The following is a 23,713-nucleotide window of genomic DNA, read 5'->3' as shown; positions in this document are numbered from 1 at the left end:
TATAATCGCTGAAATTTCTCAAAAATTGTTACTTTTGACATCGCTCTCTGACTCTTGAAAATTGACCACTAATAAAAATATTGTCAGTACGCAATTATAAAAACTAAATGTAGGGTGTTAAATACAACGTATTTTTTATAGGATTTTGTTTAAGCAACTTGTTTGGGAAAAGAAAATATTTCCCATTCACTAGTCAATCCTATTCAAGTAATGTCTTCTAACAATTTCACATGAAACGTGTGTGATTTTTCACGGTTGTGGCAACCATAGTTCGAGGCTACGTCATTTCGAAGCGCCAACGAACACACACGAAGACAATCGCGAAACAAGACGCTTGTTTATGAGCACTCTTAATGTAAAATGTGTGAAACATCTTTCTCCTTGGGTTTGCAGGAGCTCACAGATTTCACGGAGAGTTGTCAAGCAGACCTAAAGGGTTTGTTTGAGGCGCTGGGATGGAGTCAGGAATTAGATTCACATGCATTTCAGGTTAGAAACAACAGCCAAACACATACAACTATAATGAGAATGGCTTATTTAACAGTGAATGAATTAGTGTAGTACTGTAAATTCATAATGAACTAATATGAAGTCTCATTTAAATAGTGGCAGAATCTTTTCATCTTTTGTTTACCGTGGTTTATGATACCACTTTATTGTATTAATAATTGTACACTCACTGATCAGGTCACTGAATCACTAGAATGTACCATTTGATTTGTTTTTCTTTTGGTGTTATTAAAATGGTCATATTCACTAACTACAGGTAAAATCGCCTGTCTTTACATTTAGTCATTTAGCAGACGCTTTTATCCAAAGCGACTTACAAATGAGGACAGTGGAAGCAATCAAAATCAACAAAAGAGCAATGATATGCAAGTGCTATGACAAGTCTCAGTTAGCTTAACGCAGTCTTTAAATCTGTATACTTCATTTATATTAAAAGGCATACCCTAAATCTTTTAAGATATTTGGCACCTGCTATACTTCTCTTTTGCTTTGAAAGTTGAAAGACAAAATCCCTGTATTCTCTTCTGATTTGACAGATGGAAGTGTGTCCATACGATCCAAACCACACAGTCCCGCAGGACAGGATGGAGAAACACAAAGCCTCCTGTCAGCTCAGTAAGATGGGATACTCCAAAGAGGAACAGGTAAGTAAGGCACCACCTAAATGCCAGTGACAGCAAAAGGTCGTGTGATTTATTTAAAATGAGATTTCAAATTAGTTTGATTTTTTTTCTGCCATGTTTCTAGGCTGAAATGTTTGATCCTTCAGTGTACTATGAGAAAGCTAACATTCCTTCAATTAACACGGGTGAGTTTTTTTTTTTTGACTTGGTGGAACACCTTTCCTTCAATTCAGTCACTTGTAATAAGGTTTCTGTGGCCCTAATTTTGAAACTGGGTGCAGTTGTGTGACAGTAACTTATATCACTTACAGACAAAGATACATTTCATCAAGTGATTCTGCAGACCCCGGAAAGTGCCCCTCATGTGAAATCTACAGGACTTCACACACCTAGTAAGTTTTAAGATTCTCTCTCTAGACAGTGATTGGGACATGTCAGCATTTGTCAGGAAAACAAGCAATATGGCACTTTTAAAATGGTGTGTGCCAGAATGTGTCTATCAATGCAAGTCTTGATTTAATTTTTCCAAATGTTTTCAACATTTATGTGTTCTTTGTTTTTTTCCAGTAACAGGGGTGAGTATTAAAGGAAGCCTGGTCTAGACAAATTTCCACATATACTTGCTGTATCCTTTGGCTCAATATCCTTTTAAAGGCTTTTTCCTTAATATTGTTTGATAAAAGATTTTATCTCACACATTAGTTGTACACATTCACAATAGATGTAAGAAAAAAACTCCAGAAACCTCAAGGTAAATTTGTCCCATTACGTGTTGGGAGTGTCTTTCTCTCTCACCAGTTTTGTACTGCATTTAGTTTTTGCTGACCAGTCAATTAATATTTTATTTGGAAACACATTTTTGAAATAAACCCTTTGATAATGAATTGTTTAGTTCAAATATGTTTTTTTTAGTCTAGGTATTTTTACAAATAATTGTGGTTTTGTGTAAAATCTGTTTTCATTTTTAGGTGACGCATCTACAGATCTTGACATACCTCAGAATCATAAGCGGGCATTATGTGACCTCACTGTGGCAGACCGATTGGCCCTCTATGATCATGTAATACAACAAGCCAGTCAGCAGAGTGCAAAGAGAGAATCCAACAAGGATCTTTATGTAGATCTTGTTGCAAAGCTTAAAAAAGGTACTTGGAATACACTCACAGACAACACGTTAGCTCTGATCATTGATAATGGATTAACTTAAGGGGAACTGAGCCCTGAGGCAGAGCTGCACCATGGAGCCCACTGAGCCCTGAGGCAGAGCTGCACCATGGAGCCCACTGAGCCCTGAGGCAGAGCTGTACCAATGCCCTAATTGCAGCTAATTCACATAAGACCTAAGTTGCACTAAACTTTGAAAATCTTATGAATGCCTTCACTTTCAAGGGCTTTGGTATCAATTTGATCCGTCTTCTGATTTTTTGACCTCACATATAATGGCCAAATACTGAGTACCAATTAATTGATAGTACTGATTGCTATAAGTAAAGAATGATGTTTTGTATAGATGAAGAACAGAGTGGGCCAAAGTCTCATCTGGAGGTCTTGGCAGAGATGAGGGACTACAGGAGGCGCAGACAGTCTTACAGAGCGAAAAATGTTCACATCACCAAGAAGTCTTACACTGAGGTATGTGATTTGTGGTAATCTTATCTACTTAACAACAAAACACTGTTTATGTCTCAGGTCACTATGTCTGGTCTTTCTCTTGGTTGCCTGGGATTTGGATTTAAATGGTCTCCATACTGTGGATGGTTTGAGAGCCATAGAGAATATTTTGTATAATTTTATGCATTTTCCTATCTTTTCCAGGTAATTCGGGAGGTGATTGACATCCACTCTGGAGAACTAGGCAGGATTTGGCAGGAAGTGAAGGATGAGGAGTTCAAAGCATCACAGCAGTCATCTCACAGGTCACATGTCTGATTTCAGTGTAGTTAATCTCCTTCCTCCCTGACAGAAGCAGCACAGAATGACTGATACTGATTTTATGTTGGCTTTTTGTTGCAGAGGGGCATCTGAGAGAGGCCGCTCTGCATCCGTCGAGTCTCGTGTCAGCTCCCGAGAAGAGCATGGGCACAAACGGCGCCGCAAACACAGCCGCAGTCATAGTCGCAAGCGTAGTCGGGAGAGGAAAAACAAAAGTAGCAGGTAAGGATATGAAACACGTGATGTTTATTATTTGATGTTCACTAATTAAAAACAGTTAGTTGGCTGATTTCTAAGTATAAATTAAGACCGTTTAAAAGGTAGTTCATATCAATGCCTGTTCACACTAGCACTGATCTAAATAACTTGAAAGTAAAATAAAATATTTTACCAATTTTAACTCATCAGAAACTAATTTAATGAATCCACCATTGTTTTAAAATTATCTTGTGCATGTTTTTTTTTACTTCAATTTGAAGAGTCTTTTATACTGTTATTAACATGATCATGTCTTTTGTTATTTTACACTCAAATTTCTCACTACACTTACTTTACTGCCAAAATAATATTGATACTTTGTGGTTGTATCATTTTATGACCATTTGTCATTTTGTGGTTATATCATTTTATGACCATTTGTGATAGACTGACTATATATTGTTCTCTCCTTTTGTTTAGTTTTGTCCTCAGAGTTTCACACTCTCCAGACGTGGAGAGACATCATAAGAAAAAGAAGTCTTGAAGCCTAATTTAACAAATCAGGAATTCATGTGTTTAGATTTCAGATATTCTGAGCTTCAGTGTTTTCTCCTGTTTTGTGTGTTTGTTTGTTTTTTTGGACGGTATGCTATTAAAATTGCTATAATAAAATATTACAAATATTAATTTAATGTCCTTTTATTGCATTACTTATAGCATTATTCCATGCCATCATATATTTTCATGTACATTGGTGTTCAAAAGTTTGGGACTGGTGAAAGTCATTTTAATATATTTTACAATGTAATTTATTCCTGTGATGGCAAAGCTGCATTTTCATCAGCCATTACTCCAGTCTTTAGTTGTACTGCTTAATATTTAACCCCATGATAGTTCCCCCCCCCCCCCCCCTTTTAAAAAAAAAAAACAAACAAATAAAATAAGAAAATTGGTTGGCCATTTTTTGGAGTTTTAATGTAACAAACTCTCCACTGATAGCAAGTTTAGTAGAAGCTTAGTTAACCTGAACCGAACATGAACCAGAACAATAAACTTACCAATCAGCAGTTACAGCTCGGTGAGAAACCTAAACCAAGAACTATGAAACACAAGGGCTCTGCAGACTAATGAATAACAAGACACACTTGTACCCCCCCCTGCTCCCCCCCCCCCCCCCCCCCCTTTGAATAATAGAAAATTACTATGGAGTATGAAGTCTGTTCTTCTACTGTGAAGAACAGAATTTAATTGTGATATAAATCTTTAGTAACACTGTAAATGTCTTTCAATTTCATGCATCCTTGCTAAATAGACGTATCCATTATATTATTGGTAGCCTGTATATGTCATATGCTAGTTCAAGGTGAGTGATGTATCTATATAATTAGGGAGAACTCTAATGTTTACTAAGTTTTTTCCACACAGTTTTAACCTGATTTTTATTCAAACTTTAGCTGTTCATTGGATATGTCCAACCATACCTTCTATAGAGAGCCCTTCTATAGAGAGTCCTCTCTCTAAGAGAGAGAAGAACCACCTAAAATGGATTTTGAGAAATCTGTTACCTCAATGGCACATTTTTCCAAGGAGGTCAAAAGGTCATCACAAAGCTTGCAATTCAGGTTTTCCTTTAGGCTTTACTAATTGTAGTAGTGAACCATGTATACTACAGAAAAATGAATTATAATTCAATATTTTGCAATACAAATATTGTTTTGTGTAAAGAACAGTGATTTATATTTGATAGGAATATTATTTTTGCAGTGCCTTTATTCTTCATTACTCTCAGTCCAGTGGAGGAGTGTGTTTGTTTGGTGAAGGCTCAGGTATTTCTCACCCAGTTGAGGAGAGGTGGGAGCCTGGGAGATACTGGTGAGGGACCAGGAGGTCTGTTCATCTGTCTCAGCACAGGGGGACCAGCATCGCATACAAGGAGGGAGAATGCTTTGAGGACCACTGCAGCCCCTCATTGAAGCAGTGCTGCCAGTGTTCTCACAGACTCCCTGATTGTGTTGATTCAAGGGCTCAGAGCTGTGTGTCTGAACAGCGCCTGGGAACCTGAGCAGGAGGCTGCTGGCCATGGGTGCCTCCAGGGTGAAGGTAAGATGCAGGATGGGTAACTCAAATTTAAGGGGAATTCAGAAGGGAATTATATTCATATATGCAAAGCAGGAATCAAATCAACTTTATGTTTGTTTAGTTTCTCAGACGGTTTGCATTGGTCATGTACAGTGTTGTCAGTTTCATTTGGGTTAAGTTGTCGTCTTACAAAAAAGCAAACAAATTGTGGGTCGCTGAGGAGAATTCGATTATGTTTTCAACCAATGAACTGTTAAACATTTTATGTTTGTTGTTAGGCATGATGTGCTTACTATTTTTATGTAAGACTGTCAAATGGTACCACATGCATAGTAAAGTTATTACCAGTTACAAAAGTAGTTTGACATGTTTTATGGGGGCCTTTAATGACCTGTTATTTTTGTTACTTGGCCTAAAAGACCATTATAAATCATGTTACATAAATACACTTTTTTGATTGGGTTTATGTAATTACTTTATTAGGCACTTGTAAAAAAAATCTCACATTTGGGTTAAACTAGCCAGATTTTAGTACAATAATAATTGACAAGAGCCCCTAAAGGCCAGTTCCAGATTTGAAGCTGGTGGAGATTATGGAAATGTGTGCATTGCTCATGCTGCACCTCAGTGTCCCAGAGGACCTGTGGGTTGGTGAGGACCCAATGCTTTGGTTGTATGAGATATTAGTTCCGCCCCCTGCCCTCCTTAGGTTGTGGAGAATTAGAAGAAATTATATATACAGATATACACGCTGTTAAAATATGGCTTTCTTTGTGTTTCATTTGGTCTTTGTCTTCCTTATGGACTGTTTCTACTGTAAACTGTAATACTATAAACTGTTATACTGTTTCTGTTACTTAAGTTGACCATTAATATGTCATGGAGATATCCACTTAAAATAGTCCTGCAGTGTAGCAAATGCATTTTCGAAAGAACAAATATTCCATTTAGTTCCTTGGCTAATGTGAGCTCATATGAATTGTATGTAAATACCATTCAAATGTTTTTTAAAATAAGTCTTGTATGTTCACCAGGGATGCATTTATCTAATCAAAAATACAGTAATATATTTCTTTTAAAATTATTATTACAACTTAAAATAACTGTTTGCTACTTAAATATATATTTTGGTGATCAAGAAATATTTCTTATTAATATGACAGTTGAAAACAGTTGTGCTAATCTCTCTCTCTCAGAACAGCATTTAACAAAAATGCAAAAATTTGCAACAAAAGAATTCATTTGTAGCATTATAAATGTATTTACTGGCATGTTTGGTCAATTAAATGTAAATCTTACTGACCCTAAACTTTTAAAAGGTAGTGTATAATAACTATGCTAAAAATTTAACAATTTTTGCCTGTAACTTAATCTGAGATTGAACAAATGACCTGAAAAAAGTTCAGCTGACTTTTTACATAAGCATTTTGTATTTGTTGGAAAGGTTAAAGGTCACATGCTGTGTAAAGTGTATTGTGTGAACATTCAGTACTGCTGTCTCACAGAGAGAGGGAGATTTTACAAACTATTCAGGGTGAAAAGAAAACCAGCTTTCAGCAGTCTAGTCTGGAATGTGAGAGCAGCCTGAGAACTGTAATGCAGTGCAGCATTCAGATGCCCTGACTGAAATACCGCATTTACATGTATATTCTTGGTTGGCTATTTTACCAAACAAATTCTATTTAATAAGTGCACAAAGACATATCCCCATAAATAAATGCCAATTACCTTCAGCTAACAGTTGTACAGTCTTCAGCAGTGACAATACAGAACCCTATACTTGATACTAACAGATATAGTGTGTGATACAATTCTAGATAGCAGATTCATGTCTGTAATGTGAGGTGATTTTCTAGGGATTCCTGTACAAACTCCTCAGCAATGTGCAGCTCTGTTTAATAATGATCACTAGAGGGAGATCTACATCTACAAGCGCTTACTAAAATGACGCCATTTCCTGTTCATGTTTATTAGGGGGTTCATAAAGTTTCCCGCCTCGCATTTTTAATAAACCATTCTGTCAACATGATTTAATTACATTTTTACACATCACTGTGTGAAAAATCAATTATTTCTCCCATAGTAAAAAATAAGTTTATTGTAGCCTACTGATAACATCTAGGCATATTCGATAAATTGGTCTTGCTTTCTCTACATCATTCAAAGCTTTATTTATTTTTAGTTTTATATAAGATAGAACATGTTCCATTACCTCAGTGACATTTGAGCTAATCACATGAGGAAGTGTGAAACAGGAAGAGGGTTCATTTAAGCACAGAGGCTTAAAAAAACAGATCAGCTTCAATTACCTCATATTTATTTGTTCCAACAAAATAACAACTGGACAAGGAACTGAAGTAATGTAATATTTTTAAAATCAGCTTTATATTAAAATTACTTTTAACAAAGAGAAAAAAAACATTTGTAAATGAGGTGATAGTGGTAAGGGAAAACCCCCAGTTTAAAGAAGGAACTTTTTGAGAAACCACATCATAAAGTGGAGACCCCTTGTTGGTGAAATAACAGCTAAAAAGATTGTAAACAGATCTTCAGTATCTCTAATGAAGTTTGTGAATCCATTTACATTGAAGTTTTTCTGAACTTTACCTGACAGATGTAGAGTTTCCACCATGACGTTGCTGTAATAAGTTCCTCTGCGTGTGTTTGATGGTGTTTGTGTTTGTGCTGATGTCAGGTGTGGGCTGTGTCACTCAGCTCTGTGTTCCTGCTGTGCGTCTTGCCCTCTCAAGCCCAGCACTTTTATTCTGGTTTACAATCAGGTGAGACTATCACGTGTCCAACATGTTTACATTTGTTAGATATGTATAATTGGCAAATAAAACATTTTTAATTAGCCTTTCCCCCCTCTCTTTTACAATCACAGGAGAAGAACACATGTATGAAGGCTCCTTAGTCGATCGATATGATGAACAATCTGGATATACTCACAGCGGTAACTAAGACATTACTGCTACTACTACTACTACTTAAAAAAAAAAAAAAAAGTTCAACCCTCTACTATTAGTGGAACATTAACTACTGTTGTTAAAATAAAGTGCAAATTAAAATGCATAAGTGCAAATTAAAATGTGTGTGTGTATATCGTTTATATGTAAACGATAAGAGATGTTTTATAATTAGACAATTTGTGAATCTCAAACTTGTGCAGTGTAGTATTTTTAGTACTATATTTAATTTATGCTTAATGATATTAAAATATAATTAATTGTATTTTATACAACATAAATGTAATTAATTTAAAAGTAATATAATATATAAAGGTAAATGGCAATATAAAAAATAATAAAATATTTATTTATTCAATTTGTTTTCAAATTTATTGATCATTTAGATGATTTTGGACTTAAACTCCGATATTTCTTCAAAGATTTACGCATTTATACACATACATTTCTCTCTTTTTTAATACTCTTATGACACCGAACACTTTTTTGTTTTCTAAAATATATTATATTATGTTATATTACAATACATTACATCATTTCCCAGATTTGTACATCTTTTAGACTGTTAGTCACCATGTCTTTTATATTAGTATATCCAGTCAGGATCAGTGGGCGCCTCTGTGTTTTTTTTATCTGTTTCCTCAGTTGAGTATCCTGCAGAATCCAAACGCGGCAGTGAAGATGAGCACTCAGCATCCGGCTTTGACCCCTATGCACCTGCGGCCACCGTAGTCACCATGATCACTGAGGAAACTTACCCGTACAACACAGCCGTGGAGTCTTTTGATTACGCCAAAGAGGATAAAACCTTGATAACACAGGTCCCTTATGGAGGGGACGCTGAGCTGGGGCAGGAGGGACCCACCGAATGCGACTGTGAAGCAGGAGAGCCCGGATTTGGAGGCTTTGCTGGACCCAAGGTTGATTATTGCCATGCCTTCGAATTATGTCAAGTTTGCTTTCTTTTAAAGTTGAATGCGTTCTTCAATTTGATTATTGCATTTTTATGCTTGCTCAAAGGGTTCTAAGGGTCTTCAAGGCAAACAGGGGTTTCCTGGGGTTCAAGGAAGGGAGGTATGAGCAAAGCATCGGGTTTTAATGTTCATAGTGTTAAACATCCAATGAAAAAATTCACAAGATCAAACTGACTGGTACTTTATTAGGGTTACAAAGGAACCAAAGGAGTGAGAGGAAGAGGAGGAGACACCGGCCCTGAGGTAGGTGACAGGAAACACTTGTAAAACTTAAACATTTTGTTGCACATCCTGTTCCGACTACCAGGACTTCACTTGTTCACCTTACTAACCTCACTTGCCTTCTGTTTAGGGCGTTTCTGGGCCTGATGGAGAAGATGGTGCATCTGGTTTCTCTGGTGCAATTGTGAGCCAAGAATTTTGGAAAACTTTACTATTACCTATATTATTTTGTGTTTAATAGCTAGTTCCTGGAAAAGTCTCTACTATGTATTTTTCTTGCTCTTTTTCATAGGGCCTTCCCGGGTTACCAGGGGACCCTGGTGAAACTGGCCAATCTGGATTAAAGGTAATGGTTTTACCAAAAAAACAAAACAAGTGTTGATCTTTGTTGTTGCGGAGCTATATGGTGTTATTTTAAATGTGTATAAAGATTATCCAGAATTATGTTCAGCTTGCATTTATAATTTATTAGAATTTATTTGTGTCATGCAGGGTAATGTCGGAATCGAAGGCCCTCGTGGAGGAGTGGGTGTCACTGGAAAGACTGTGAGCAAAATAGCATCTTCAGTAACGCATATCACCACCAGCATTTCCTCTCCACATTTCTTTGAATGTGTTTCATTCCCATGTCAGTCAATAAAATAGGTCACATACAGTAGCTCCATCTGATATTTCAAAGCAGCATCTGTACAGTCATGCTGACTCCTGGTTATAATAGATTCCTGCCAAAATTTCTGACTTGTCTATGAAATTCATCTGAGGTGCTATTTTTCTGACTGGCTACAGGGTCCTGTTGGTGCAAAAGGTAAAACTGGAAAACCAGGCGTTAAAGGTATTAAGGTAAGTTGCTTTACTCTACAAATGTTTACAATTGTTGTGTGGTGTACTTGCTGAAATGTAATGACCAGAAGGTTGCTGGTTTAAGGCCGGTCAACAGGTTTACTTACTTACTTACTTTAATTATTTAGCTAGCTAGCTAATTTGATCCCAATTTCAGCTACCAATAAAAGTCTACAGATGTCAACATTGTGCCCTTGAGCAAGACGCTTAACCTAGTGTTTGCCTCCAAGGGGACTGTCCCTTCAATAAAGTTCTGTTAAATGACTATTAAGCAAACACCTATATTTACATATAGACATTCACAGACATTCACAAGAGAAGAAAAACATTTTTAATGTCAAATGCTTCCCCATTCTGATTAAATGTCAGTGTCATGAGTTTCATTTCTCATTTGCATGTGAGGGAGAGTTTTCTGTTAAGTTTTGTTTGTCTGTTTCTATCTCTTCTATTTCTTTTAATTAATAATATAATCTGTGATATGACCTTTCAAGTGGAGACTGCAGTGACTCGAAGTCTAATTATACATGTGATTTTATGAACTCCATTGCATTGAGAGATTATATGCCATGTCAAAGATTGAAATTATAGTGAAATTAATGGTTGAAATCAAACTTTGATGCTTGTTATCTCATAATTAGATTTTGAGACTTTAGCCTGGATTTCACAGAGAGGGTCACATATGCTATCATTAATTTTTGCTGGTTAGTTCACCCAAAAATTTAATTCTGTCATTTTACTCACCATTAAAGAGCTGGACTGGTGTCTTACCTTAGCTCCGCCCTGAGTGAGCTGTCATCAGTCCGCCATTGTTTCACCGCCGGAGCAGATGTAGACAAGAATGACTCCTAAGCGATTGAGGTCTTCTGTTGATGGATGTAATAATGAACACAGCAGTCTTCGTTTACTCCCGACATCTGAGCCGCTGAAGACGCAGTGGATTATGTTTGTTTTTGAAGGGAATGCGCCCCCGATCTACATAAATGCGTCTATATGTTCACGCGAATCATTCGTGATCCAGCTTCACCTGCAGAAGAAGTGAGTGTAAGGTTTTTTTAATGAATCTTTGCAAATCGCCTTTCCTAATAATGCGCTAATTAGCAAGTTTCACGATGAATGCAGCTAAAGTAAACAGTCTCTCTGAGAGTGGCTCGGGAGAGAGGGGCGGGGGCAGCAGAGCTCATTAACATTTAAATGAAAATGCTACAAATCTGCATGCTCTGAAAAGAGCTGTTTTTGACAGGGTAAAAAATGTGTTTTTCACACTACCATTGAGAAATTTTAACCATGTTACAGACTTTTCATTAAGACCCTAAAGAATCATATCAACTTGTGGAAAATGGGCATCCTATGACCCCTTTAAGTTGTTCCAAACCTGTATGCATTCCTTTTGCTGAACACAAAAGAAGTTATTTTGTAGAACGTGGGTAACTGAACTGTTAATGGGTTGCCTTTGACTTCCATAGTATGGAAAAAAATTACTATGGAAGATGGTTTGGTAGAGAAAAAAAATTCATATAGGGTTGGAAACAACTTGAGGATGCATAAAGAATTAATATTTTTGGGTGAACTATCCCTTTAACTGAATTGCAAACAAGCTGAAAGTTATTAAAATGCTGGAGAAAACTCCATAGCTTACCAGTTACAGCACTTATATAGACTTTCTGTAATACATTCACAAAGAAATTAACCTAAATATTTATATTAAATGGTGATGTCCATCTTATTTGTCAGCTTCTCGTGTAACTGATAAATTTCTAGTTGAGTCTTAAATTGTCCAGACTTGAAACTTTGAACTAAAAAAAAAGAAATTCTGTGAAATCTCCCCATCTTTCAACAGGGTTCCATTGGCAAAACAGGAAAACGAGGTCCTGAGGGTCGACAGGGACAGAAGGTTGGCACTAAGGCTTACATACATAACTAATTATTAGTTTGAAAATATTTTTTTTACATCTGCTGCTGACTAAACCTTCATTTTCTGCATAATTAGGGTCAGACAGGAGCACCTGGATTCACAGGAGACCGTGGCGAGCAGGGTTACTTGGTGATAAAATCACTCAGAAACTTTCTCTTTCCATTTCTCTAACTCATATTGTACCATCAGCAGAAAAATCCCTTTAGTAATCTCTCTATAATACTATCTTTTTCACCTACCGTGCTATCAGGGTTATTCAGGAGTTCCAGGAAATCGTGGGGTGACGGGACCGAAGGTCTGTTCTCATAAAATCACTTATCATTATTCTTACTCATAATGTTCTAGTGACACATAATATTTTACATAATTCCAATTAAAAGCTTTGCATTGAATCAGCACTTGGTGACTAACTTATGGTAGGCAAATTTCTTTCTTTTTGATTTCATCTTCAGGGTTCTAAAGGTACAGGTGGCTTGCCAGGAAGTGATGGGGAGCCAGGAGAGGATGTGAGTAACAAATTGTTTCTGATGCATATGTCATTATTCAGGGAAGAAAAAGTACTGAAGCACTGTTTCTGGGTGGAAAAAATATTTTATAAAATATTTTCCAGGGTCCTCTGGGTATTCCGGGAGTTGTGGGGGTGCCTGGGCCTTTTGGATCTAAGGTAAGAGAATATATATATATATATATGTGTGTGTGTGTGTGTGTGTGTTTACTATTAATTTCCCAGCGAAAACGGTTTCAAAGGAATTTTTTACTCAAAATTTGCAGAAAGTTTATAAATTTCCTTCTTCCTCTTTTCTGCAGGGTTTGAAAGGTGATCGTGGTGGGAGGGGGCGACCTGGAAGAGTAGGAACTGTGGTAAGCTGTGAATTTGGCCCTTTAGGGGGATATTATATTACACTTCCTTATTATTTCAAATGTGAGTGACACACTTGTGATAGCGTGTGAAGCCAAACAAGGTTGATCAGTTGACTGACATGTGACACCTTTTCGAGATCAAAACAAAAGCCATATTATTACTCTGTGGTAAATCAACATTTTGTTAGGTTGGAAGTCACCAGAAATGTTATACCAGATGATTTGTTTATAATATTCCAGAGGGGAATGTACCTAAATGTTGGGGGATTTACCAGACTGTAGCCAGACCCGACTGAAAGTGAAACTACAACTTCTATTTATACCTACAGCAGTTTCACTACATTTAACCTGTTTCCTGAAACAGCAGTGTAGATAATTTACTTATCAGATTATTTGGATTTTCCCTTCATTTTTCCCCCTAAAGGAAATTATACTGTACTATACCATGCATAGCATAGTATAACCGTAGCATAAACAAGTAGTTTAGTCTAAACTATAAAAGGCGATATAAAAGTTTATTCATTTAAATGGGACAAACACTTAAATACTTGAAGGGCACCTATTATGCAAAATTCATTTTTACATGTTGTTTGAACATAAATGTGTGTTGGCCGTTTGTGTACACAACCACCCTATAATTATACAATTTCACCCACTCCTTTAATCCCCAAAAATCATAAGCAGTGTCTTAGAAAAAGTGGTTCACAAAATCGGCTCCGCCCACAACAGTTGACGGACACTGCCATATTAGCAGAGACCCCACCCTGAGTGAGCCACACACAACCCGCCATGTTTATCTTCAAGCTAGAGTGTTTAAAAGCAACATTCAAATAAGAAATGTCTTATTAAGGCTATAGAAATTTAGTCCAAAGCAGTGAGTGATTTTCTGTTTTTTTATTTTATTTTATTGTTTGGCCCATGTCAACAGCGTAGACAGCAGTTATAGATACTGTATATTACGCTGCTGTCACTTAATACACAGATCTAATATAAACATGCAATTTCTTTCCCCGCTGTTTAACTTCACAGACATAACCGTGTTATTGTAACGTATGTGTGTTTTTATTCATTTTTGGGTGAACTATCCCTTTAAACTGGCAAATACACACAAGTTTATGTTAAAAACACACATACGTTACAATAACACGGTTGTGTCTGTGAAGTTAAACAGCTGGGAAAGAAATTGCATGTTTATATTAGATATGTGTATTATTTGACAGTTTAAATGGATAGTTCACCCGAAAATGAAAATGCTGTCATTAATTACTCATCCTCATGTCGTTCCAAACCTGTAAGACCTTCGTTCATCAACACACATTAACATATTTTTGATGAATTCCGAGAGCTCTCAGACCCTCCCATAGACAGCAAGGATCCTTACACGATCAAGGTCCAGAAAGGTAGTAAGGACATGGGTAAAATAATCCATGTGACATCAGTGGTTCAACCGTAATTTTACAAAGCTACGAGAATACTTTTTGTGCGCAAAAATAACGACTTTATTCAATAATTCGTCTCCTCCGCGTCACCCTGGCGCTATTTTGGAGTATCACATACGTAAACAATGTGTGCTGTTCAGTGTCAGCAGCACCATACGCAGATACGTCGTTTACATAGTTTAAGCTTTGATCTGAACGTGAACAACATATCCGCATACATACACTGTATACATTGTTTACGTATGTGATACTCTCCAAAATGGTGCATTAAAAGTATTCTCTTTTGTGAGTAATTAATGACAGAATTTTCATTTTTGGGTGAACTATCCCTTTGAGCGCAATAAGACATGAAAGAGAACTTAGTTTAGTACACGTGACAGCATCTTTCTGTGCTTCGGATGTGTGCTCTCAGAAAACTGTGTATCAGATGTTTCAACTGATATGGCTTTAAAACTCGTGATTTCAATGAGATAGACATAACAGATGTTTTTTTTGGCAGCGTGTCTGAGGCACAGCCCTATTCTGGAAAAGGGAGCTGGGAGCAGCAGCTCATTTGCATTTAAAGAGACATGCATGAAAGCGGCGTGTTTCTGCTTCTACTCAAAATAGACATTTTCAAAATGATATAATAAATGATCTGTGGGTTATTTTGAGCTGAAACTTCACAGACATATTCTGGGGACCCCTGGGACTAATATCTTGTAAAAATGGGCCTAATAGGTGCCCTTTAAAGCAGAACTGTTAACATGGTTTAATACTGTTTGTTTTGCAATATCAAGAACATCCACTTGGACATTTATTCCCTATTAAAAAGAGCAACAGATTTGGTGTTTTATTTGACTTTTTTTCATAGGGTCTACAAGGAGACAGTGGGGATGCAGGAGTTCCGGGAAAACCTGGACCAAAAGGCTTGCCTGGGCCAACAGTATGCAACTGATTTTAGTCTGAATGATGAATCGATTAATTAATCAAATACTTTGTTTCACTGCTTGTTGATTTTAATTGATTTATTAATCAAATGTTGATTGTCTAATTGATGACACAATTGAAATGATACTGGAATAGAACAGTGTTTTTTTTTTTTAAATCCAAAATGATGATACAGTGTTCTGATCTATAGGGTGCCAAAGGAGAAACAGGACCAGATGGTGAAAAGGTGATATCAAAAGCACATAATATCAGTACAATATTAGCCACAAACATTTGTGTAGGCATTACATAAAACAATTCTATCACCTATGAATTATTTTTTTCATGACTCTTCCAGGGCACATTAGGGCGTAAAGGAGGGAAGGGTGTTAAAGGAGATAAGGTACGGCTGCTAGAATCTGAACTAGCCATCACAGTTTCTCTTCCTCTTTCCATTACACTAGCCACAGTTTTTATTTTAACCACAGTTTCGTCATCATTTCACTTCACAGGGAGGTGCTGGATCTCGTGGTGACAAAGGGCAGGTTAGTCTCACTGATGAGGTTTAACAATATTTTACGTCAGTGTGGCAAAGCGGTAGTCCATGTGCTCATGACGTAGAACGACGCAGGTTTGACTCTGGACTACAGTTTCCTAATTTCATCCTCAATCACTCTATTACTTGTCTTCAGTCCCCTTAAGCATATCTCTCTCTCTCTCTCTCTCTCTCTCTCTCTCTCTCTCTCTCTCTCTCTCTCTCTCTCTCTCTCTCTCTCTCTATATATATATATATATATATATATATATGTAAATAATATAAATAAATCTGTTTTATTTCTGTATCTGTTGTTCATCAATGTAAGTAACTGAGATTTTTTTCTGTGATGTAGCGTGGAGTGAAGGGTCGTTTCGGTCGTGATGGGCTTCCTGGTCCTATTGGACCTCCTGGTCTTCCAGGTCCCAGAGGTGACAAAGGCCCTATAGGAGACCAGGGAGTGAAAGGACAGAGTGGGCCAAAAGGAGAACCAGGTGAACCTGTGCGTATCATCATGTTTATTATGAGCAAGAAATTAATTTTGAGTTTATGAATGTGGTTTAAGCTTGAATACAAATATCGATTTCTGTTGTAAAATATATTAGTTCATCTCACTCTGTGCAGGGTCCAGGACTGACGGATGAGCAGATATTGCAGCTGTGTCAAGGTGTGGTCACCGCTCACATCTCCCAGTATGCTTCATCTATACGTGCCAAATGCGTACAGGGCTGTCCGATCAACAACCGCACGCTCATCGGGCCCCCAGGAGTCACAGGACCCTCTGGAAGTCCAGGCAAACCTGTGAGTTGATATACGAGTCACCACAAAACTGGCATATAAAAACACTCTTACTTTAAAAAATAAATAAATAATAACACTCTGACTTTCATTCAGGGTAAAGCAGGAAAGGTAGGTGCTAAAGGAGAAAGAGGCCTTCTAGGAATAAAAGGTGTAGAGGGCCAGAAAGGAGCTACAGGGGACAGAGGTACTGCGCTGACGTTACTATTAAAATTAACATTATAATTTAATGGTATAATCCACCCAAAAATTTTTATTCTGTATTTATTTACTGTCATCTCTACCAACACACAGACACAAAAGAGTAAACAAAGAGTTTAGGGTCCCTTTGACTTCATTAGTATGGACAAACAAACAAACTATGGAAGTCAATGGGACCCAAAACTGTTTGGTTACCAACATTTTTCAAAATATCTTATTTTGTGCATACTGGTTTGAAACGACGTGTGAGTAAATGACAGAATTTTCATTTTTGGTTAGACTTTCCCTTTAACAAAAACAAAAGAAAAACAAAGAGTTTATACATACAAATGAGCTCTCTGTGTTTTTCTAAAGGCGCTAAAGGTCAGAAAGGACAGAGGGGTGATCCTGGAAAAGGTCTTCCAGGGCATGATGGTCACCAAGGCCTCAGAGGTAGGATCTTTTTCTGTCTGCTATTTCAATAACTGTGGATTAGATGTAGTTAAATCTGGTTTATTTCTCCAAACAGGACTGCCAGGCCATCCAGCAGAACCAAAAGATGGAACTAATGGGCCACAAGGACCCCGTGGTTTTCCCGGGCCTGTGGGTCAGCCTGGCATGGTTGGCGATGCAGGAATACCTGGCGTGTGCGAGGCACGAGACTGCAGCATTCATGCTCCTGTAGTGCGCAAAGAGATGGGATTGGTCAAAGGCCCTCTCAGCCAGGCCTGACAACAGTGACGAATGTGAGTGACCCACGACAGGAGATAATCTTCAGCAGAGACCATGAAAATAGTGCTGTCAGATGGAAGACATCACATACAGACAGACTGGAGTCAAGAGCTGGAGATCAAATCTCTACAGATTTGTTTACCAATTTGAAGTCCAAAAATGAAACTATACAAATGAAAACTACCAGCACTTTTGGTTTCATTCATCAACGTTTTAGTTTCATTATAAATACAGTACAGACAATGTAAATAATTTTGTAAAGCATCTTACATTTACATTTACTGTGTCCTGAAATATCATGTTTTATTGTCTTGATTCATCAAGCTGAATTAAAGATCATTTTTTTTGTAAACATGTTAAGCCGTGTTTGATTGTGTGGCATGAATATAGTGTAACCACAAAATTTTATGATCATTGTTCAGGCCATTATCATACATTTTTGAATAACTGTAAAATCCGTTTAGGAATTTTTTTTTTTTTTCTGAATAAATTATGAAGGACAAAACTAATTTGTTTATGACGGAAATATTTATGTCAATGTCAATAAACATGTAATCATTTATAGTGTACAAGAAAAGGAAGAGTTTAAAAAACATAAATTAAAGTAGTATTGGTACATAGATCTTGGCAGTGTGTTTGAGTTGACTCTTACGGCCTTTTTTTTATACAGTGACCTCAGAGTATTTGAAAGCAGCCACAAATAAAAACATTTCAATGTATTTTCAGTATATAGCAAAAACAATTACAAGTTATTTTAATGAAATATTGCACAAGCTCATTTTCAAAATGGAAAAAAGGGATACAAAAAAATCCACATTCAAAATATTTGCATCCTTTTGCACAAATAATACTTTAATTTGAATAGATTTTTATATGCTTTATATATCAGTCCATTGAACCTATAGTCAAAGACCTTACAATATTACGAACACATTCATTCATCAGAGGTAGATTCAAAAATATTTATAAAAAGTGCGAAATCATATATAATTGCACTATGCAAAAAAGGGTCAGAGGATGGGGAACATCCCCTCTACAAGTCTGAGACCTACGAGTGAGCGATGTCTCATGGTACCATCACAGAGGGGCACAAAACCACTTTCCAGAACATTTTCGTTCACCATTCCTGGCTGGTGGAATTATCTTCCCACCTCCATCCGGAATGCTGAATCCCTGAGAATTTTTAAGCGACAGCTAAAAACGCATCTCTTTCATTACCATTTGACCTCATCCTAAAATAATAATAATAGAAAAAAATCTTTGCTTTCTTTCCTTAATCCCCCATCTAGCTTGTACTAACCAGAACAATGCCTGAAACTTGTATTACGAGCGCTTCCTTTGTTTATTTGCCTCTTTATGATGAATCGCTTGTTGTATTCCTCAATTATAAGTTGCTTTCGATAAAAGGGTCTGCTTAATGAATAAATGTAAATGACATCAAACCCCTATGTTTTCATTTGTCTCCATGTACACTTACTATTCCTATGTTATCCTATACCATTTCTAACCATACAGTATATAAGATGTACTATTCGGAGGATGGGAGACATCAACCCCCATGTTTTCATGTGTCTCCATGTACTGTACACTTACTATTCCTATGCTATCCTATACCATTTCTAACAGTACAATATATAAGATGTACTATTCCTATGCTCTAAACTAATAAAATGGAGCCCTGTTATAAAGCTATTTCTAGAAACAAAAATCCTACAGAATTAAAAAGAATCTGTTGAACACTCTCTTTATCCCATATCACTGTAAGTGGCTTGAACGTTGCTTCTGTTGTTTTTGTATACATATGCAACACACAGCAGACACACCACAATGGCTATGACCACCAAGGTAACGGGCAGAAAAACACCTAAAAATCCTCTGAAATGAAACTAATTTCTGTTCTGAAGAATATTATATATTTTACGCGCGCACACACACACACACACACACACAGTGTTTGTTTTATATTACCAGTGTGACCTCTGTTCACAGGGTTGATCAGTGATTGAGGGACTCGAAAGAACAAAGGCCTTCTGTAGCGAGTCAATGCGTTTTTGTAAGAAAAATATCCATATTCAAAATGTAGTAATCACTGTAATGTAGCTTGCGCTCACTGTTGTACCCTGGAAGCAGTTCCGGGCAGATGTACACTGCTTTAATGTTAAAAAAACACATTAGTGAATTTAGTGAAGAGTACGATCCTGATCCACACTCCTAATCAGTAGGTGGCGGTAATGCACCTAAAAGTTGTATGACATCCGCCATTAAAAAACAAGAAGAAGAAGAAGGCATCAGATTAAAACTACCGCGTAAAAACGTGCTCAGCAACAATTACGTAATGGGGGAATCCCGAGATACCAAAGGGAGTTTTTTTTCAAGTGTCAGTTACTTTCTCTACCAAACATCTTTTTAAATGAACTGTATGCGGTTCCGGGTTCACGACTGTGACGCGAATCCCCCACTTCCTCAAAACAGTGAACTGTTTAAAAGGCAAAGAGTCGACAGCAAGCTACAGTCAGAACCATGCATTACTTCTCGGAATTAGTCGCTTGTCTTGTAATTTTAGGTAAGACTCCACCTGTATTTCTGGGAGCATTTTCACGCAGACTCTGTTGATCCAGGTTGACATGAGGTGTTTTATTCACAGCTGTGGCGGAGGGAGTGCGGCGGGAGGTTCGCTTCTTCAGTGGTGAGGACGCAGTCTTGAGTTGTGCGGCGAAATCAAAGCCCGACGTCCAGTACCGTTCCGTCATATGGTACAAGGTAAAGTTCAAAATTACTTATTGTTTTTTTCCTAGAACCTTGAGTTTTTTTGCCTCACATGTTCATGTTTTGTACTAGATGTTGAAATCTGCCCCTATATGTTTTTGAGAAATGTATTGTTTCAAATTAATATGCCATTAAACTTTAAGCTAAACCTCTGTTCTGCAGGTTTCTGAAGAGCCTTCCCAGCTGTTATCTGGACTTGTAAGGAAGAGACTAACCGAAAACAATGGCACAGTGCAAAAATATAAAGCTGTCGAACGAGAGGTCGAGCTACTTGAGAGCTCAATGAGCCTTCTTCTGTCTAATGTAACTGCAGAGGACAGTGGGATATACAAATGTTTTCTGTCTGCTCCCCTTGGCCATCAGAACCAAGAAGGTGAAATCGTTCTGAAAGTCGATGGTAAGTAGGGCCTAAGGGGATTTATAACGGCCACAAAAAGTATTTGAACACATACTTAAGCCACACTTAAAATATACTAATGTTTTTTAGACAACATCGTGTTTCTTTTAGAATCAAAATCAAGTTTACTAGGGTGATCTAGTAGGCTACATTAACCAAAGGTGTAGTAGTTCATCTCAATGCAATAATATCCATACAGTTTTAAGTGTGGCTTCCAAATACTTTTAAGGCCACTGTATAGTTCAACTGTGAGCAATGGCTCACAAACTAACAATCTGATCTTCATGTGTGTTTTTGTTTTCTTTCTTTCTCATTTTTAGAGTATGGTACAGATGAGAAAATGATATTTAATATAAGTGATACAATTTATGGCGTTCTGGCTATCCCAGTACTCATTATTGCATTCCTGATGTTCTGCATAAGCTATGTAAGTACTTAAATACTTAGTCAAGATATTATTTAAATACTTTTGAGTCAAGATGTTATGCATGTATTTTAAAGTTATTGACCAGAGTTATGTTTACCACAGGTTTGTTTAAGGAATGTATTTCAAAGCAACAAGAAGCTTTTAAAAGACTCTTTGCTGAAGGTGCAACATCAAGGGAAAAACTTGATCGTCCCCAATCATTTGATTGGCAAGACAATGCCTGAAGTGTATGTGTGATGGTAACCAGAGTACATGGAGTAGTGCTCGGTAGAAGTCAAATGAAGCTTTGTGCACAGGACATGGAAAGTCCACAGAGCTTGTCCTGAAGAGGACCATCGGCTGACGCACAGGAAGTGGCAACCTACTTGATAAGTTAGTCAAGGTGCAAAGAGTGACAGATGCATGCACAAAGGTTTCAACATCATCAACATTATCTTTTGAAAACTGCATTTTTACACCATGAAAACAGTAAGACCAAGAGAAAAATGGCTTTTTTTCTGTGTTAAAATTGTGCATGCTTCATTATGGTTGCTTGGTGGTGAACACTGTGGAAGTGGAGAAGGACTGTGTTTGGATGTTAACGTTTGTCAGGCACGCCTACAGGTTTTCCACCAAAGAAATGAGATAGTTCTCAGTCTATATAGGCGAATAAAACGCTTTCAAATTATTTTTGAAGTTCTTTTTTCAATGTTGACATTCTTATAGAAATACAAACAACAAAAAACTACCTCATAAAATATTTTCCTGTTGATAAAAATATACATTAAATGGATTAGATTTTTTTTTATGACAGGGGGTTGGTTGTATATTGTATGTTACAGTTTATTGAATAAAGTGAATACAAATAAAAGTTATTGCTACGTTTTGTGTTCTGTTAAGACTGCACATATAAATGTTTCATGTAACTATAATCTAGAAGCTTAGTACAGGTCACAAATAATGTATTTTTAATATGACCTATTCATTTTTAATGATTATTAGTTCAAGAGATTATTGTCAGTAATATTTTATAAATTGACTGGTGAAACTAAAAGTACAATTAATTTAGAATTTAATATTCTAGATTAAAGTAACAGATCTTAGACAGTTTCATCTTTTTTCTGTCACTTCTTAAAACAGACTCTTTGCTATTTTTGTCTTGACTGTTTTGAGCCTACTATTTCATTAAAACATACTGTAGTGAAGTTCATGCAAAAAAATTAATCTGGTCACTGGTCATCTTCATGAATATAATTTAATAATTTTCTTTTAAATCATCATTTGGGATTCACTTTGGAAACTGAGCAGTCAAGTATATGTTTGGTGTTCCAATTTTGAAATTCTAACCCTTTTAGAAGAACCATCATCACCTAAGTTTTTTTTTTTTATCAAAACCAGTCAAGAAGAGAAGAAATGACAAATTGACAAAGCAACATGTTATGAAGAAAAACAGAAAAGGATACATGGCGCTCAAATCACGAACACTAATTTCTCATATCTTTTCTTAGTTGAGCAGAAGTTGAGCAGTTAATTGTGTCCACATATGACACCTGTGCACTGCTGTAGAAAAACGTATTTGTATGTCATCATAGTAAAAGACCTCTATAAAAAAAAAGTACACTTAATTTTTAAGGGGGTCCTTTGAAAAACTCTCGACTGTGAGATTGCAGGTCATTTCAAGTAGGTCTCTGAAGGAAAGTAAGGCAAGGCAAGTTTATTTATATAGCACATTTCATACACAATGGTAATTCTTCTCTTATTATTTTCATCAACAGTATGGTTTAGTAATTAAAATCATTTAATTATTGTCCGTGCAGAGGCTATTCCGTTTTATTGATCTATGGCGCATTCATTTTGATTCTTTACACGTGTAATGATGTCCAGTGACTTGTTTGCATTATTTATGCATTATTTTATTTATTTGTAAGACTTTTTTATGACTAAATTTGGTAATGGGAGAGTAAACATATTTTTAAAACGTACACCGTTCAAACTAGGCTGCTTATGTTGAAGTGTTTGGGATGTGGCTTTTAATGATGAGACCTTTTTTGTAATCAGGCTCTCAAAAAGTATATAACAATTTGGATATAGATTTATCGGCCAACATATCGGTTATCGGCTTTCAAAAATAAAGAATAATCGGTTATCGGTATCGGCCAAAATTTTCATATCGGTGCATCCCTATTTGATATTGGTCTATAGTTGCTCAGTATGGTTTTATCAAGATTGCTCTTTTTCAGAAGGGGTTTAACAACTGCAGTTTTCAGGGAGTTTGGAAAATTTCCAGAAAGAAGTGAGGCGTTCACCACTTCTAAGAGATCTGCTTCCAAACAGTTAAGCACCCTTTTGAAAAAATATGTGGGAAGTGTGTCAAGATAGCATGTTGACGATTTAAGGTGCTGTACTATTTCTTCCAAAATTTTGCTATCAATTT

The 23,713-nt window shown here is 36.7% G+C and overlaps 3 protein-coding genes and 1 long non-coding RNA gene across 5 annotated transcripts; 3 read left to right on the top strand and 1 right to left on the bottom strand.

Annotated features, from left to right (window-relative positions):
- Positions 1–302: 302 nt before the first annotated feature.
- LOC107600666 (U11/U12 small nuclear ribonucleoprotein 48 kDa protein-like) lies at positions 303–3,902 on the top strand. Of its 2 annotated transcripts, XM_016292615.1 has the most exons (9): positions 303–489; positions 1,047–1,154; positions 1,258–1,318; positions 1,445–1,525; positions 2,102–2,278; positions 2,644–2,765; positions 2,949–3,049; positions 3,147–3,287; positions 3,756–3,902. In XM_016292615.1, the coding sequence occupies exons 1-9, from the start codon at positions 361–363 to the stop codon at positions 3,805–3,807; spliced, it is 972 nt and encodes a 323-aa protein (XP_016148101.1). In that variant the 5' UTR covers positions 303–360; the 3' UTR covers positions 3,808–3,902. The 2 variants fall into 2 exon arrangements, with proteins under 2 accessions (XP_016148101.1, XP_016148100.1); XM_016292614.1 differs by lacking the exon at positions 1,445–1,525.
- Positions 3,903–5,195: 1,293 nt separating this feature from the next.
- Positions 5,196–18,174, top strand: LOC107600626 (collagen alpha chain). Its single transcript, XM_016292564.1, has 25 exons — positions 5,196–5,363; positions 8,038–8,122; positions 8,227–8,295; positions 8,954–9,228; positions 9,329–9,382; positions 9,472–9,525; positions 9,635–9,688; positions 9,797–9,850; positions 9,997–10,050; positions 10,291–10,344; positions 12,182–12,235; positions 12,332–12,385; positions 12,507–12,551; positions 12,709–12,762; positions 12,867–12,920; positions 13,064–13,117; positions 15,410–15,481; positions 15,677–15,712; positions 15,824–15,868; positions 15,978–16,010; positions 16,356–16,502; positions 16,625–16,801; positions 16,895–16,985; positions 17,354–17,431; positions 17,508–18,174. Exons 1-25 carry the CDS (start codon positions 5,343–5,345, stop codon positions 17,708–17,710), a joined length of 1,971 nt encoding a protein of 656 aa, XP_016148050.1. The 5' UTR covers positions 5,196–5,342; the 3' UTR covers positions 17,711–18,174.
- Positions 10,840–20,360, bottom strand: LOC107600627 (uncharacterized). The gene is made up of 3 exons (XR_001610822.1): positions 20,286–20,360; positions 13,188–13,190; positions 10,840–10,850 (listed from the first exon to the last, which is right to left on the bottom strand). It is a non-coding gene; the product is annotated as an uncharacterized lncRNA (long non-coding RNA).
- On the top strand, positions 19,995–22,089 carry cd83 (CD83 molecule). The gene is made up of 5 exons (XM_016292562.1): positions 19,995–20,273; positions 20,355–20,470; positions 20,639–20,873; positions 21,194–21,300; positions 21,403–22,089. The coding sequence occupies exons 1-5, from the start codon at positions 20,231–20,233 to the stop codon at positions 21,535–21,537; spliced, it is 636 nt and encodes a 211-aa protein (XP_016148048.1). The 5' UTR covers positions 19,995–20,230; the 3' UTR covers positions 21,538–22,089.
- Positions 22,090–23,713: the final 1,624 nt, after the last annotated feature.

The sequence above is a fragment of the Sinocyclocheilus grahami genome, unplaced genomic scaffold (assembly GCF_001515645.1).
Source record: "Sinocyclocheilus grahami isolate Dianchi unplaced genomic scaffold, SAMN03320097.WGS_v1.1 scaffold288.1, whole genome shotgun sequence".
Classification (NCBI taxonomy): domain Eukaryota; kingdom Metazoa; phylum Chordata; class Actinopteri; order Cypriniformes; family Cyprinidae; genus Sinocyclocheilus; species Sinocyclocheilus grahami.
This window is presented reverse-complemented; position numbering and strand designations above follow the sequence as displayed.

Excerpts from the sequence above, each read along its gene's own strand:
- LOC107600666 (XM_016292615.1), top strand. The coding sequence starts at position 361 with ATGTGTGAAACATCTTTCTCCTTGGGTTTGCAGGAGCTCACAGATTTC. Across the intron at positions 490-1,046 it reads TAGATTCACATGCATTTCAG|ATGGAAGTGTGTCCATACGA; the intron begins GTTAGAAACAAC and ends CTGATTTGACAG. Across the intron at positions 1,155-1,257 it reads GATACTCCAAAGAGGAACAG|GCTGAAATGTTTGATCCTTC; the intron begins GTAAGTAAGGCA and ends CCATGTTTCTAG.
- LOC107600626 (XM_016292564.1), top strand. The coding sequence starts at position 5,343 with ATGGGTGCCTCCAGGGTGAAG. Across the intron at positions 16,802-16,894 it reads CTGGAAGTCCAGGCAAACCT|GGTAAAGCAGGAAAGGTAGG; the intron begins GTGAGTTGATAT and ends ACTTTCATTCAG. Across the intron at positions 16,986-17,353 it reads AGGAGCTACAGGGGACAGAG|GCGCTAAAGGTCAGAAAGGA; the intron begins GTACTGCGCTGA and ends GTTTTTCTAAAG.
- cd83 (XM_016292562.1), top strand. The coding sequence starts at position 20,231 with ATGCATTACTTCTCGGAATTAGTCGCTTGTCTTGTAATTTTAG. Across the intron at positions 20,274-20,354 it reads CGCTTGTCTTGTAATTTTAG|CTGTGGCGGAGGGAGTGCGG; the intron begins GTAAGACTCCAC and ends TTTTATTCACAG. Across the intron at positions 20,874-21,193 it reads AATCGTTCTGAAAGTCGATG|AGTATGGTACAGATGAGAAA; the intron begins GTAAGTAGGGCC and ends TCTCATTTTTAG.